The 16572-nt window shown below is 44.4% G+C and overlaps 2 protein-coding genes across 5 annotated transcripts in view; both read right to left on the bottom strand.

Annotated features, from left to right (window-relative positions):
• LOC118419211 (poly [ADP-ribose] polymerase tankyrase-2-like) overlaps positions 1 to 16572 on the bottom strand; it is a 135259-nt gene that overhangs the window by 14468 nt on the left and 104219 nt on the right. For 2 of the 4 annotated variants that reach the window (XM_035825558.1, XM_035825557.1), the window contains exon 3: positions 137 to 182. The exons of the other annotated variants lie outside the window; for them this stretch is intronic. The gene's annotated coding sequence lies outside the window, so the exon portion shown is untranslated. The remainder of the gene's footprint in view (positions 1 to 136; positions 183 to 16572) is intronic. 4 annotated transcript variants of the gene reach the window in all.
• LOC118420083 (paired mesoderm homeobox protein 2B-like) lies at positions 6187 to 10380 on the bottom strand. Its single transcript, XM_035826786.1, has 4 exons — positions 9898 to 10380; positions 7638 to 7712; positions 6318 to 6511; positions 6187 to 6240 (listed from the first exon to the last, which is right to left on the bottom strand). The coding sequence occupies exons 1-4, from the start codon at positions 10139 to 10141 to the stop codon at positions 6187 to 6189; spliced, it is 567 nt and encodes a 188-aa protein (XP_035682679.1). The 5' UTR covers positions 10142 to 10380.

The following is a 16572-nucleotide window of genomic DNA, read 5'->3' as shown; positions in this document are numbered from 1 at the left end:
GAGAGAGTTGTTATACTATCGTTGAGAAATTTAGATAAGTGCTTACCAGCTTTCAAAGCAGGGTCATGCCTCCTCGTAAACCATCCCCAGCAGCAAGAACCAGAGCTTCATTCACATTTTCTGCCAGGAGGGATTAGGACCGCTGTTACCGACACTTGTACGTGCGTGCTGTCTGAACTAAACTGAAGGAGCATGGGAAAAGTTGTCTTGTCACGTGAGCTATTGTCATGTCACGTGATGAGCTGTTGTCTCATGGGTAGAATGCTAGACGTTAAAATGATGATAGAAATATGATAATAGCATCACCTGTTTAGGAAGGCTGTTACAAACAAATTCTTCGAAACCTGTTATGGGGGCACACCCCAGTTTATTTTGGGTTTCAATTGGAGGCGGCATACCATAAAGTCTAGCGACCAGCTTTACCAGGGAATTATCCTGAAGCAAAATAACTGTAAATATGGTGAAAGGATATTCCTTTAGCTACAAGACCAACTGACTTTCGATCCTTCAAATTCTCTAATTTAAGAAAATTAGAGGGACAAAACATTGTTTTTATGTAAAAAATAATGCAAAAAATCGGGCATTTTGGCATTGAAAGAAAAACATGAAGATTTTTCCGCCAAACACAACTGATACTGTCAGAAAGAGGAAAACCTAAAGAGTAATCTAGCCAAGTATAAAGAAAATTCTAATACTACAGTTCTTTTAATCATCCACGGCGCGCGGCATTGCAACTTGGCTTAACACAGCGCTTCAAAGGTCAATCTAGGTCACGGGCCTGTTTACATTCAGGCGTACATCCCGGAAGTGAGGCGCGGGACCAAAACACAATTTGCACCAAAAACACACCATTTACTGCGCTTTTCAGCCATGTAACCATTTAATGTCATTTCGCAGGAAATAATGAGAAATGTCAACTCAAACATGGACCCTCAAAGGCCTTTCGTCATTTTTTGGCGCGCACTACCACGGACCCCGGTCGCGGAAGAACTGGGGTGTGCACCATTAAACCCACGAAGTCAAATGCCAGATAGAGCCCCTAACAATGCAGGACATAACCGCTAACCGCTAAGCGAACCCTTCGGTAACCGCAAAAAAAGCGGCCCCTGACGATTGGACTTCCAAAATTTCAGAAAAAATGTGCGTTACTTTCAACACTTGAATATCATAGTAAGACACGCGGGCAAACGGTAGAAAATGATCTGAGGACCCAAAATTACTTTGGGACTTTTCTACAAACGAATGAAGGCTCACATGGGGGTAACCGCTAACCGCTAAGCGAACCCTTCGGTAACCGCAAAAAAGCGACCCCTTACGATTGGACTTCCAAAATTTCAGAAAAAATGTGCGTTACTTTCAACACTTGAATATCATAGTAAGACACGCGGGCAAACGGTAGAAAATGATCTGAGGACCCAAAATTACTTTGGGACTTTTCTACAAACGAATGAAGGCTCACCTGGGGGTAACCGCTAACCGCTAAGCGAACCCTTCGGTAACCGCAAAAAAGCGACCCCTTACGATTGGACTTCCAAAATTTCAGAAAAAATGTGCGTTACTTTCAACACTTGAATATCATAGTAAGACACGCGGGCAAACGGTAGAAAATGATCTGAGGACCCAAAATTACTTTGGGACTTTTCTACAAACGAATGAAGGCTCACCTGGGGGTAACCGCTAACCGCTAAGCGAACCCTTCGGTAACCGCAAAAAAGCGACCCCTGACGATTGGACTTCCAAAATTCCAGAAAAAATGTGCGTTACTTTCAACACTTGAATATCATAGTAAGACACGCGGGCAAACGGTAGAAAATGATCTGAGGACCCAAAATTACTTTGGGACTTTTCTACAAACGAATGAAGGCTCACCTGGGGGTAACCGCTAACCGCTAAGCGAACCCCTCGGTAACCGCAAAAAAGCGACCCCTGACGATTGGACTTCCAAAATTTCAGAAAAAATGTGCGTTACTTTCAACACTTGAATATCATAGTAAGACACGCGGGCAAACGGTAGAAAATGATCTGAGGACCCAAAATTACTTTGGGACTTTTCTACAAACGAATGAAGGCTCACCTGGGGGTAACCGCTAACCGCTAAGCGAACCCCTCTGCGACACCTGCTGATGTTCCTTCTCATCATCCTGAAGGAGCCCAACCTGCAGGTAGCTGGGTGGTGGAGATCAAGTAAGGAAGCTAAAGCTGACCGCAGCTGCGCACAATCATCAGCTCGGAAAGCCGGCCGCAGCTGCGCACCACCGAGCTGTGAATGCTGTAATATGGGCCTTACCAGCATCAATGTGGACCTCCCAGCCATATTCTGTTAGAATTTGCTGCAGTGAGACGCGTGCCAGAGAATAAACAGTTAACAATCGTGTGTCTTTCTTAAACTACTGGCCAGATAATTCCAGTAATGTGTTTGTCAACAAACAAAAATCATTGAATTAAGTTCTGAACCAATCTCGTGATTAAAACAGGCACAAGGACTCGAGTATTCATGCAAACACTACGCAATGTTTGCTCAATATGTGAGTAAAATATCCCGGTCCATTGTAGCCATGTTTGCTACAGGAAAGCATGAAGACCCAGGCTTGGTCGATGTTGCGTTGTGATCAGTAACTGTCGATGTTTCATTGCGGCAATCCACTCGCCTAAAACTAAACAATAGGCACTTCATTTCACTCGCTTGCCTGTCTTTATCAAAACACTGAGTGAAAATATATCAATCATTTCACAATACGGCATTTTACTTTTACGTTTTGCTTTAGAGTGTAGTATTTTCTCAATTTCCCTTTCCAATTTATGTACACAACTTCTATATTTTCTTATTCTAAAATACACTCTTTTATTCATATGAGCATAAGTAGTGATAAAGTGAAATTAACGGACCAGATTAACTAGATTTCCGCCAAATCACAGCTTACCACAACAGAACCGTTTCCAGCTGTGAGCCCCGTGCCGAACACACGGGTTGCGTCTGTTGGACCACTTCCCAAATTACACATATGTAAACCCGTCAGATAACAAACAATACCCCACACTGATGCTTCCTTAACAAACAATACCCATCATGACCCCGGGTGCTTCCTTAACAAACAATACCCAGCACGGGTGCTGCCTTAACAACTCCAACAGATTACATGGCAATCATGGCGATTATTGTATTAACCACGAGCCACGCGTCGGAACTAAACAAACACTCGCGAGTCTTTCTCTGCCACTCTGCGTGATTAGTTCTCAATCACGGCTCATCCAGGATAAATAAACTAACACCCTCTCCTCAGTTCAAGCTGCCGCCAAACAATTCACAGATAACTGAACAGATTTTGCAGATAATGAACCCCTTCTTTTTACTCATTTGAAAGCATTTCAATATCTACATCTGGATAAACATCGGAGATTTTCTTCCGGACGTTTGGAGTGACATCCATCACTCTTCTTAAGCGTCACTAGAATGACCGCCCGGAAGAAGTATCTCAGTGTTTTGACCAGTCATAGAGATTGCATTAGATATTGTTTACCCTCACAGACATTTCTCTTTTTACGTTTTGTGCCTTTTGTTGTATTTGGAACCATGCTTTTGCCTCGGACATCATACTTGAATCGTGAACTTAAGGGTCACACAATGTTGGTCACTAAGATCGCTGTCTAGTGGGAAAGTGAGTATTTCACTGAAGCTGTGGCCGTGCGGTTTTCACAGAGCTCTCAACTAATTTCATTGATAAAAACTAATCTTTCCACACTTTGTGTGTTTTGTTGTTTTTGTAGTCATACTTCTACGTTTTGCATGATACTTCCGTTATAACGTCAAGGGTAACACACTCCAGTTTACGAGTTTAAGATCCCCACTTCCGAAACGGGATGTTTGCGGAAACGAAAAGATAAAAGTCTTTACCGAGGAATACACACAAATTATGCTGCTGACTATTTGTTTAAAGTGCTGTTGTTTTGTTGCTTTTCTTATAATATTTTTCGTTTCTGAAAGCTCCCCGGCCGGGCCCCGGGTTGGGAATTGGGACTTAAACAAACCATCAGCCTGACGTGTGTTTGTGCTCCACTCTGCGTGATGAGTTATCAATCAGGGAGTCACTCCGGTTAAACCGCCCTGCTCATTTACAGCCGGGGATTACATGCAGCACCGCAGGGTCAATAATAACCAGCCGGAGGATTGCATGCAGCACCGGAGGGTAAATAACGCCGCTCACATCGTCATTACGGCATTACCAGGGCTCTGTGAAGTAATTAATTAGCGGGAGAATGTTCCCTCCCCTCCCTCTCCACTGTGCGGCACGTGGCGGACAGACGTGGAGCGTGCGGCAAGGGGGAACAATCAGCGGGATTCCTCTATCCATAATATCGTTACGGTTCGGTAAAAGCTGTGCATGGCATTCTCTTTAGTAGAAAATGCCACAAAGTTAGTCCTGAGAGGCATTGAGATATTTCCATAGCTAGATAGCAGGTTATAAAGTATGTGTTAAACTTGTGACAATTTCGTTTGTCTCCCGGTTAAACCAACGCGCTCTTTTCCAGCCGGGAGGCTTAGAGTCAATCACTCTGCGGACATCGTCATTGCGGCATTACCGGCTGTATTAGCAGGAGAATGCTACACTCCTCCCCACTGTGCGGCACGTGGCGAACAGGTCGGAAGCGTGCGGAATTTCAGTATCCATATCCTTACGGTTAATTAATAAGTAAAACCTGTACAATAGATTCCATTCAGTCGAACATACATCTGAGACATTATTGCAGGCTCAAGAAGAAATGTCCCTTTACCTTTGTGCCAAATTTCATCTTATTCGATGGAAAAGAGCGCGTTGCTATTCCTGTTGAAGCGACGCGCTCTTTTCCAGCCGTGAGGATTAGAGTCAATCACTCTGCGGACATCGTCATTACGGCATTACCGGGTCTCTGTCAGGTAATTGATTAATAAGCAGGAGAATGTACCCCCCCCCCCCCTCCCCCCCCCCCTCCCACACACACACACACTGTGTGGCACGTGGCGAACAGACAGGGAGCGTGCCGTATAGTCTGTCCCAATACAAGTGTGATCTTCTGTGTGGTTGGTTATGTATACTGGCGAGAAGAACTATACTCAGTTAATGAATGTAACTGGGTACAGCATCATTTTCTACTATGTATGTTTAGCTCATACATTGTTATCTATACTTTCCTGTTATATGTCATACAGTAGACGACACGTACCTAGCTGTTTGAGCAATTCAGTTCATACAATACAGTAGGTTTGTCTGTAATCGAGAAAGGCACGAAAACGGACAGCAAATCGCTCCGGGGCAGAACTTTAGACGCCTTCATATTCAATGGATGCGTGCACTTTAAGGGCAAAGCTGCACAATTTTGTAACAGAAGTAACAGAAAACGGCTCCATTCTGTGAACAAATTTCCGAATTTCTTTCGACATGTTTCACAGTTGTTTTTTCATCCACAGCTTTGTTCTTCCCTTATCCCCATGGTTATCTACAGTTGACAAAATGCGCTATCTTAACCTGGAATCCAGTCTACTGCTGGCTCGGCCTACCGTAGTTAGTGTAGGTTCTCTACGGGGCCAGTGTAGCTCTCAGCCGCCGGGGTAATCATTCACACCCGGTAGAATTTTCACGCGGTTAGACTTTGCCCAGTGGGAGTTGCAAAATTAACTCTCCTGTCCCGAAGGTAGCCTGGCCAATCTACGGTAGACTGGATTCCATGTTAGTGCTATCTGGGCAGAAATCAGGGGTTAAAACGCGCCTTTCAGATGTAGATGACGGAACAGATATCAGTGCGCTGTGCCATATGGTGGGCATAGGACCCCTACCGCGGGCACAAAGGGGCTAACAAAGACATTGTCTGTCACAGGGTTAACAAAGGCATTAGCTGTCACAGGGTTAACAAAGACATTAGCTGTCACAGGGTTAACAGGTAGTCTACAAGCAGAGTTCCGGCTCCGGCTATCTTCACGTATGTTTAGGCGTTTTTGTCGGGGTTTCCGATAATGTCATCGGCCGATAGACATAAACATGAAGAAAACGGAACAAAATGGAAAGCCCGACTTCTGCTTGGAGAGTACGAAGGTGCTTCAGAAAGTAATGCCATTGGTTTTATAACAGGCTCATTTTTAACCAAATGAGTAGAAATTTGGCACAAAGGTAAAGGCATATATCCTCTGGATATTGAAATATCTCAATATGTTTTTCAGGTTTTCTTGAACGCCAGCTCCTCCCGTGTGTAGATGTCTGGGTAGGGCGTCTGTATCTCACAGGTAACACTTATCGGTAAACGTGTGTCCCTACAGTTAACACACCTATACACTACAGGTAACTCACCTGTACTCTCGCCTCCGTCAGGTCTATCTTGAGCGCCAGCTCCTCGCGCGTGTAGATGTCCGGGTAGTGAGTCTCCGCGAAGACGCGCTCCAGCTCCTTGAGCTGTGCCGAAGTGAAAGTTGTTCTGATGCGGCGCTGTTTCCTCTTCTCGTGCAGGCCGGGCGGACCGTCGTGGAACAACTTGTACTGAGCTACTGCAGTAAACAACAAACACAAACATAAACAACAACAAACACAAACACAAACAACAACAACAAACAACTTGTACTGAGCTACTGCAGGAAGCAACATACATAAACACAAACAACAAACATATAAACAACTTGTACTGAGCTACTGCAGGGAAGGAATAAACATAAACATAAACAACAACAAACATATATACAACTTGTAATGCGCTACTGCAGGGAGCAACATACAAGCATAAACAACAACAAACAAGCAAACATATAATCAACGTGTACTGAGCTACTGCAGGTAAGCAATAAACGCGAAGTACAATAGCAAACAAACAATGTTTACTGATCTACGGCAAAGAACCGGGAACAAACACAAACATAAAACACAGCAAACAGAAACAAACGTACCTCTTAACAAACAAACAAACTAAAAAATACAAACAAACCTCCACCACAACAAACAGACGGGAAAGAAACTGAGTCAGGGTCTGATAAAATCGCAACAAAACCTAGCCTGACTTCTCGAGCTTCCTGTAAGTTTGCATACAAAACAATGAAGGTAAATCTTTTCCACAGAAAACACATCTTCAATCATTCTTTTCCATTGAATAAACTGGTAAAGATCACATGAAACAAGGTCAAAACGTTGAAAATCATTGCTGCATTGCTGTTGCCAAGACAGTACGAATGTAGCAGTGGCAAATTGGAAAGAACTGCCAAAACATTCCAATGACACAAGCAGCGCGGCAGCCACATCACAATGCTAGCGGAAATATGCCGCGGTAGCGACGGAACGAAAAATAACCAACGCATATGAAAAGTTCTACGAATTGTCTCAAATTTTGGGACATTTCGGTAGTCTCTAACATACGACGGTGGGAACAACAGTTGAAATTTGCCAAATGGATGAAAAAATACGCGAATACGAAAATAATACGAAGAGTCAAACAACTGACTAAATTGTGGAAACGGTCAGACGTTTCAGACAGAACACGCCGTCTTTCTGTTGTGACTACATAAATATATGGTCATGCCAGAGTAGTACAGCGGGTTGGAAACTGTTCTCCTACAAATTTACCAATTTCTTCTATATTTTCCGCCGACCCAGGAGTCAGTCATAACTAAAAACAATTGCCATCACCTGTGATATAGTCGTGCCTCTCGTCTTTGAGCGCGCCGACCTTAGAGGTGTTCCACAGACTGCCGTAAGCATCAGCTGCAAAACAATGGAACAAACAATAGCAACTCAGGTGAGGCAGACTTTCACTTTCCTGAAGGTAGCTTTCGCCAGTACTGAACGAACCCCTGCTGTTAACAGGTTTACCTGGCGAACTCTGGACAAATCTGCCACAACAAACACATATCCCTGAACAGGCGCACAGCGGCGTTTATGGCTAGAACTATCTCCAAGCAAAGGTTCAGTTCCGCCGGGTTTTAGGCGTGTTAGGCTTTCTATCTTGCACCGCAATCATGAAGAAAGTTGAACAAAATAGAATTCCCGATGAAAACGCCTAAAACGCGCGTCAAAAACAGCCGGAACCGAACCTTTGCTTGGAGGGTAAGCTGGAGCACTATGGAATGTGAAATAAATGCACAATGTAAAGGAACGACATAGGAAGCGCGATAGATAAAGACATTTTCTAAAATTGTCAAGCACATAAAGCGTGCAGTAAACATTGACATATGTAGCAATGGGCCCCTGAATCTAGCTAAAAGGAAAATATGATATACAAAACAGGTCTTGCCAAAGCTATGCATAGAAAAGACTGGTACACATGACCGGCACACCATGCTCAGTCTAGCTACAATTTTAGCAAGTTCAGAAATACACACAAATCACAGAACTAATCATCAAAATGTGTAGTCAAAATCTTTTCCTTTGTTCCACAACATCACAGGAAAATATCCACAGAAGGCAGAAGTAGACGCTTAAGTAGACGTAGAAACATTGAGGTTAGCGGGAATCTCCCAGGTCTGGCGGGAGGTTCTCACATGAAGACCCGCCTGTTTCTCATCGCGGCACCGGTAATACTCCACAGTGGCTTTAAACGTGGGATAGTCTCTAAAAACGATCGCCTGAAAAGAGTTCGGAAATTTGACGTTTTCCCGTCTTTCGAGCAAATATTGATACATGTTCATGTTGAGATCGACAACAATCTGAAGCCAGGGCGAAGGTAAGAGAGAAAAATGGAGCAGACGGCGTGGGCTGTCAGTGATACAATTGAATTATAAATATCATCGCTGTGAGGTTGGAATGTTTTCTAATAGGGTCGCCTCATCTACAAGAAAGTTTCCATTTCGTTTTATTTCGGGAAAGAAGATAATTTTTTATAATTCAAAAACAAAAATGAAGATAGAACACAGGTAAGAAAGAACAGATGCGGATGTTGACTGTATGCTCGCCACTAATACAGTCATACACAAACGGCGAAATGTCTACAGTTTTCTGATGCGGTCGCCTTCAGGAATATAGAAAGGAGTTTGGAAATTGATATTCTTGTAATGATTCTACCTCTGTCAGACTTACACAAATCTGAAGGTAGAACGCGAAGAAGAAAGAACAGGTACGGACATGCGGAGTAGAGAGTATACAACATGTCCGTCAGAAATACAGTCACAGATATGCACACGGCAGAGTTGAGTCTGACTCCACTACATGCACCGATCACCCGTGCGTAGCGCACTTTACACGTTCTGGCGACGAGATTCAAAGTACTTTACAATCCAAATATAGGATTACTTTCTTAGTTATCAGTCATATTGGGAGACATTCGTTCCTACTTTTTTGACCCACGTTTTCTGTCTTGAAAAAGTCCTTACATGTCCCAGCTACATGCGCCATGTCTAAACGGACGTTCTAAGATGGCTCATGTGAAAATTAAAACTATATCTACAATATTCGCAAATCCGGCTGAAATGTCAAGGATGATTGTAATAAAAGGGGTCTATTCTGTTGGTAAGACGGTTTAACTTTATGCCAGATTTTGTTTTCATTTTGAGATCTCTCAAATCAGTAAGAAATGCGATTTTCCCGTTCGAAGACTTTGAGAAAAGCGCATCGGAAGGAACGGTACGGTTGGGCACAGTTGTGGCGATTCTTCTCGCCCAAAACTAAAATCCCTTTCCTTCTCTTTGTGCGGAAAATCTCTGGCGGTATGAGCGGTAAAAATCATAGTTTGTGTACTGTGATTGAGTTACAAGAGCAAGTTAAGTTTGTTCATAACTTAATAACATTATATCCGATTTCCAACGCCTTATCTTCCGACAAATTTCATTACCCCGCAACACAAACGAAATAACCTCCATAACCGTCTGAAATCTGCGGAAAACTTCATTTCCTCGTCGGGCCGGTTGTGGAGAGTTTACCTGGTGTGTGCGTGCGTGTGTGCGGCGGAGCTTACCTGGTGTGTACGGAGTCGGCTGGTGGTGCGGGTCCCGCATCGACGGTAGCGTGCAGTTGGCGGCGGCGGGGCCGGGCGGACAGGTGGTCGGGAAGGAGTGGTTCCTGATCGGGGAGTACTGGTACCCCTGCGAGCCCTGCAGCTGCGTGCAGGAGGAGAAGTCCGGGTACGAGCTGGTGATGGAAGGGTCGATGTTGCTCATGCACGAGTCGTACAGGGACGTGTTCAGGTACGGGTACTCCATGGCTGGGACGGAGAGTTTTGGTTACTTCTGCTGGCGGGAAAGTTTGGCGTGTGTGTGAGTGTGCCACGGCTGTGTGGAGTGTGATATAGGGGTGTGTTCAGCCCCGCTCGGGCCGGTGTCGCGCGCCTGTTGCAGCCTGGAGGCGGGATCGATGGACCACATGTAATATTTATAATTTGTTTACCCCGGCTGCCATCTGCGATGCGACACAGGCGGGACGGACCACTGCACCCGCGGGGGGCGCAGCATGCACGGGTTCATGTGTGGATGTACCGAGATTCCTGACAACAGACCTGGCTTGGAGAAGTTCCTTACTTACAACTGTATAGCTCAGTGACCGGGAAATTACCATGGAAATTGTGACAAAGTTTTACTATTTTGCCAACAGTTAAATGTAGTCAGATAAAAACTGTTATTCTGATGTCACACATCAGGAGGCCTACGTCACATTTCCAAACCGGGACCCGGCCAGGTAGCTTTCGGGAACGAAATGTAGTACACAGGACGTAAAGAGAATGGTGGTGGGCATTATTTGTGTATATTTTTACATATACATTTCTATTTTTTGTTCCCCCAAACAGCCCGGATCGGCCCCGGTTTGGCAATGTGACGTAAACCTTACACAGCGAGCATCAGTAGCAGAATAACGGCCACATCTAGAAGCACATGTGTAACGTCTGCTGTGTTGAGGGTGTAGGAAAGTTTAATGTTAACCTTCCAGTTTAGCATAAGTGTCTTCATATCCCACAATCGGCATTGTGGGTTAGAGTGGTCTGATGTAAAAGCAAGGAGGTAAAAGCAGTTTATCTCACTGAAGAGGTAACATTCCACTAGTCGAGACAATTGTACCGGGTAAATTCCCCGTTGCTCTTTTCGTTAAGCACAGTGAATAGTGGACCACGGCTAAATGTCCCATCCTAATTGCTGCAACCGTACCCTTTCCGGCATACGTAGCGTGCATGTCGGGTGAGCTCACGACCTCTTTGTCCAAAGGGTCACTAAACCATTGACTACCAGCACTACCCACAGATAGTCAGGGAGTGGCCTATTGTGTATAATGTACCTCCGCCACGTGCCGCTAATTACTACAAAACGATGGGGCGGATTCATGTGAGCCCGGTGACAATCATATCACAAATTCCCCCACCCCCAGGGGACGTTTCCCAAGCCCCCGGGGACGCCACCTTGCCCCCGGGGCGGGCCGCCAGACGGCAGCCCGCACGTGTCAGCGGGATGGGCCGCTTTGTTACAGGCACTTTGTTAAGTACTTGTTTATCTATTATACTAGAAGGCTCAGAAAGGAACAATCAAATAGTCCCAACGCAGGATTGAGGTCTTCAAACTTTTGCTTTCCGTGAAAACTATTGTGGAGCGGAACTCGTTGTTACCAAGTACAGTAGGGGAATTCTTACTAAATAGCTCTAGCAACGCTAGATGTGAACAAAGTTAGGTGTGACACACACTGCTTATGGCCGACACACACACATACACACACACACACACACACACACATGTACAAACACACACACGTACACATACACACAAATGCAAACACACACACACACACATAGACACATAGACAGAGAAATACACAAACACAGAGATGCAGACAGACACACAAACAAACAGACACGCACACAGATAGATACACACAGTGTGACACATACACATAACTACACCCATAGACACACCCAGACACACACACAGACGGACAGACTAGCCAAGAACAAGTTTTGCTTCCCCTGGGAAGAAGTAGAGAAGGCAGCGGTACCCAGGGTTCACCGGCACCGTTCATGGTGGATAAAACGCCGGTCCACTTAAAACAATTTGCACCAAATGCAATAAGTCAAGTAAGTCATGTCAATAAGTCGGCTCTCGGCGCAGGGTAAGATATACGGCACCCCGGCCTCCAGGAGAGCACGGGACGCGCCGAGTCGATTCTAACGTGATTTGGCGTGAGATGTTAGTCCGGCTGCCAAGGTTAGGGAAGGTCTCAGAAAGCTGACGGATTATGGATGGATCAACAGATCTTATTTTGTTGATTCACTGGCGAAGAGACTAAAGTGATGTTGTCTCCTAAGTGTAAAAGGTTTTTTATAGCGCCCCAGCTTCAGTATTAGTTTGATGTCCAGATGTCGATGGATAAAAGATGTATATTATCATTTTTCCCTCAGCCCCAGCCCAGAATTATGTATAGCTGGACACTTGTGAAATGGATGTACAGAGGGAGACACTTAGGCTTGAATCCAGGATCAACCTCGAACATTGTCCCTACGTCTGCCCGGTTGCACCAATAGTTCTACAGTTATAACGTTACTCGTACGTGTCGCGCAGGATTCGATGCCTTTCCACGCTTTGTTCTATCTTTTGTAAGAATAAATGAAAGAAGGAATTCTACAGTCAAAATGGTGAAATATATGACAGCGATAACACAGCAATCAACATGATATTATAATACTCGTCTATTCTAGAAACCATGACTTCGGGAATATGCTCGGCAGTGAAAGCGTGTGGGTCGGATTACACGTACTCTTCAGTGCCTGCGAGTGTCTCGCCCGCCTGAAGTCGCAGGAAAATAGCGGCACGCTCTGCACAGATGCTGTTGCTTTTCCGCATCCATTTCCGTATATTAGAGAAAACTATTGTTTGTGTTTTATTCGTAAGATCAAGGAGCTTTTATCAGCTCCTTTGTAAGACTGCATGTTCATGTTGCATACGTATTGACACAGTCGCAATGTAGCAATTTCCTTACGTTATGTATTCATATCAATTTGTTTACTGTCCATTGGTTTGGCGGAGATACAGATACAGACAGCCAAGGCTGCCCAACTCGCGGTACATTGCACACATTGGTGAGACTTAGATCTATGTAGATATGTACAAAGTGTACCCAGAGTTAGCTTTTAGACTAGAATAGACACATGCTATATTATTATACAATATCTGTTTGTATGTTTTCATGTTACCTGCCTGTTACCCACAGGCAAGGATTTGCAATGAACTTATCAGCAGTACAGGCTATATGTGATGTATATGACAGTATGTTTCACCGGGAAGAGTTGCAGTTGATCTGACAGTATGGTTTAACCACATTGTATTGCAAACATAGTACATAACTCCTTGTGCGTGTTTTGATGAACAAGCCGTTACGCTACACGGTCCGTCCGCCTTCGAGATGACAGACAATGATAGTTTTTTTTGTTTTTTTCTTAAGACACGCACGCTGGAAAACTCACTATCCGTTGGGTGACAAAAGGGAGACAAGATTTTGTGGGACAAGTGTTGTTTTCATGCAAGTAGGCCAAAGTACTCGTCCAAACATGTTATTCTAGCAACTTCAGATCGAGACGTGTCAATCAGATGTGTTTTCTAAACTAGCCGTTTCAGCAAACATCTAAACGGTTTGGCGCTTTCATGTTCAAAACATATCCATACGAGACATTCCGATTTGATGACTAAGCCGGTTAGATTCTTGAATGTAAGTGGTTGGGGTACCGCACGCGTTACCAATGGTAGGTCCGGATTGTTATTCGCGTGTTTTTCGAGGTATTTTGTGCAGGTGGCCGCCTACAGCTGACGCCTTTGGTAGCGAGTTCGCACTCCTCTGGCCGGGCGACTCTGACGAATCTTTCGTCCTCACTTGGCCAATATCTCCTTTATTTTATCCAGAGTGGAGATTCATAAAGTTGCTGAAAATTTGGAAATGGTCAAACGTCTAACACCCGGTGCCTATCGTTAGAGACAGGTCGAGAGACTGAAGCTTATAGGAATGAATGAAAACCTTTGCCGTGCATTTCTGCCAAATTCACCTAAGTCAGTACAGATAACAACAAAGGCATACTTTCAAACAAACACAGTATCGTAGTCTATGTAGGTTCGACTTCTTCTCGCTTCTTGGTTATGAAGAAAATGTAGGATGGGGGCATATAGTTTCCATAGTACAACGCATAAGGAACATAAATTTCCATTGGTGCCCATTTATCACCAAATGAGGCACAAGGTCCTGAAGTGCAGGCCACAGCAAAACATGTTGGTGCGAAACTATAGCATATAGAAATGTTGGGTCGTGTCGGTTTAGCTCTAGTCGGTTTGTCAAACCCTTAACCACACGAGGACTATAAATCTCCAGTAGTGCCCATCTCTCACCAAATGACGGACAAGTTCCTGAAATGCCTGCCCTGCCCGATGACCAGGGGTCATAGGTCACGGCTGAATGGGGCAGAGAATCTCAATTACCCAAACAAGTACTCCGGGCAGAGATTCCCCAGTGCTCCACACGGACCTCCATCTGTATGCTCGGCGGGCGGACTGCGGAGAGTAATTGATTTCTGGAACCATTAGGCGTTTTAGCAAAATTAGAGAGCTGCTCCGGACCAGATAATTCGGCAGATACCGCCGATTTGCGCCGTAATTCCTCATTAGGGCGAGCTTTTGTGTTGATGTGGAAAAACGCGGGCGGCAGTGATGCATTCTCATTGCTGCAGCTTTCAATGGACACCGTGAACTGCAGACATGTCCCTATACTGGTATCAGGACCAACTGTAGATAAATGCCAATTTCTCTGGGCTTCATTGTAAAATGAGACCAAATCATCCATATATGATGATTATGTAACTCATATACTGTCATTGATGATATTTCGTAGTTGTATATGTAATATACATTATTACGTGTAATATACAGTATTACCTTGATAGCATTGTTGTTCCTGTGCCATACATTGTACCGTTTAATAAGTTCATTCATTCGTATGATAACGACTTTATCGGTGTATTTATATCAAAACCATCAAGTAGGGTAGGTAGGCATCCTTCCATCTTTACAGATGATGGTAGCGCTCAAGTAAAGTATCGAAGTATATATATATATATATATATATATATATATATATATAGCATCTCTACCGAGAACACAGCAAAAGATTCTTCGTCAGGTGTGCATAGAGTAAACCATGGCTTTCAACCATGTCATTATAACACCGTCATCTCCACATTAGAATGTATGTATGGCTGTTTAATTTCACCACGAGAGAGCACAATAGACAAGAGTAATTCAGGGGAGTCGAAATGACATCTCCAATTTTTACAATCAGTATCATTTAGCTACAATGCATCAGTCCCGTGGTTGGAAGTACTAAATCTTTATGTTTGTCTCAGCAGGAGTTGAACTTTTTAGAACGGAACTTGATGACGACACAGAACATGTTGTACTAAAAGTAATTCTAAACGCTGAAAATCCTTATTTTTTTAGACTCGTGTTTCGAACAGTTCCTGTACAGAATGTTCAGCCTACAAAACTGCTCACATTGCGCGAACAGCATGTAAAAACGAACTAAGGTGTGTATATTATATTGACAGCTAGTTCTCCTACAATGCTCTATTGCTACATTCAAGCAAGATCTAAAGTTGTCAGTTCGTTAATTTCAGCTGATCGCAAGAAAATGCTGCCCTTGGGGAGCAGTAGGGTAGCCGGGGTGCAGTCCACCGCAGTTATACGGCCTCTCCCAATTCGGTAACCTGGTGTCCAGCCTACCGTGGATTAACCATGCTGTCTACGGGGCAGAAGAAGCTCTCTGCCGCCGGAGCAATCTGCCGCATCCGGTAGGAGTTTCACGCAATGGAAGCCGGTAACTACACGCAACCCCGTGAAGTCTCCCCCGGCGTGCTTGACGGGAGAGAGTCACTCCCAACACCGTGGAGATAGCGGCGAGCTCCCGATGGTCTGGTTACCAGCTTTTCTTTCCAATTGCTTTCAGTGAATGTGTAAGGACGACGGTTTCAAACTTCAATATCTTTAAATGTATTGAAAATAGTGAAATTTGAAACCACCACCACGAAATATATCCCTAAATACCAAGCTATCAAATAGAATGGATAAAGGCTACTCTCCAAGCAGAGGTTAGGCTCCGACTATTTTTGTAACGTTTTTTTTTGGTCGTTTTTGTCGGGTTTCTATTTTGTATTGTTTGTTTGTATCTTGTTTCTTGTTACATTTTGACAAAGCAAGATACAATACAAAATAGAAAGCCCGATAAAAACGACTAAAAACGTTTAAAAAACAGCCGGAGCCTAACCTCTGCTTGAAGAGAGATGAAGGCTACCCCTCGGATAAAGGTGAACTACCATTACTCACGTGTTAACCACCCTAACCTCTGCTTGGAGATTACCCATTGGTCCCTAGAGGGTCCCCGGAAATCTGTCCATGAGCAGCAGACTGGTGTAATTTCCTGCCATTAGTCTCACGATGTGCAGCAATGGCGCGTGATTTCCCCGCGGAGGATCAGGGGCTGTATTGTTTGTTAATACACGGCTGCAGAGGGGGGAGCAGGGGCTGTATTGTTTGTTAATACACGGCTGCAGAGGGGGGGAGCAGGGGCTGTATTGTTTGTTAATACACGGCTGCAGAGGGGGGGAGCAGGGGCTGTATTGTTG

This window comes from Branchiostoma floridae, chromosome 7 (assembly GCF_000003815.2).
Source record: "Branchiostoma floridae strain S238N-H82 chromosome 7, Bfl_VNyyK, whole genome shotgun sequence".
NCBI lineage: Eukaryota > Metazoa > Chordata > Leptocardii > Amphioxiformes > Branchiostomatidae > Branchiostoma > Branchiostoma floridae.
The sequence above is the reverse complement of the archived record's forward strand: the minus strand, read 5'-3'. Positions and strand labels throughout refer to the sequence as shown.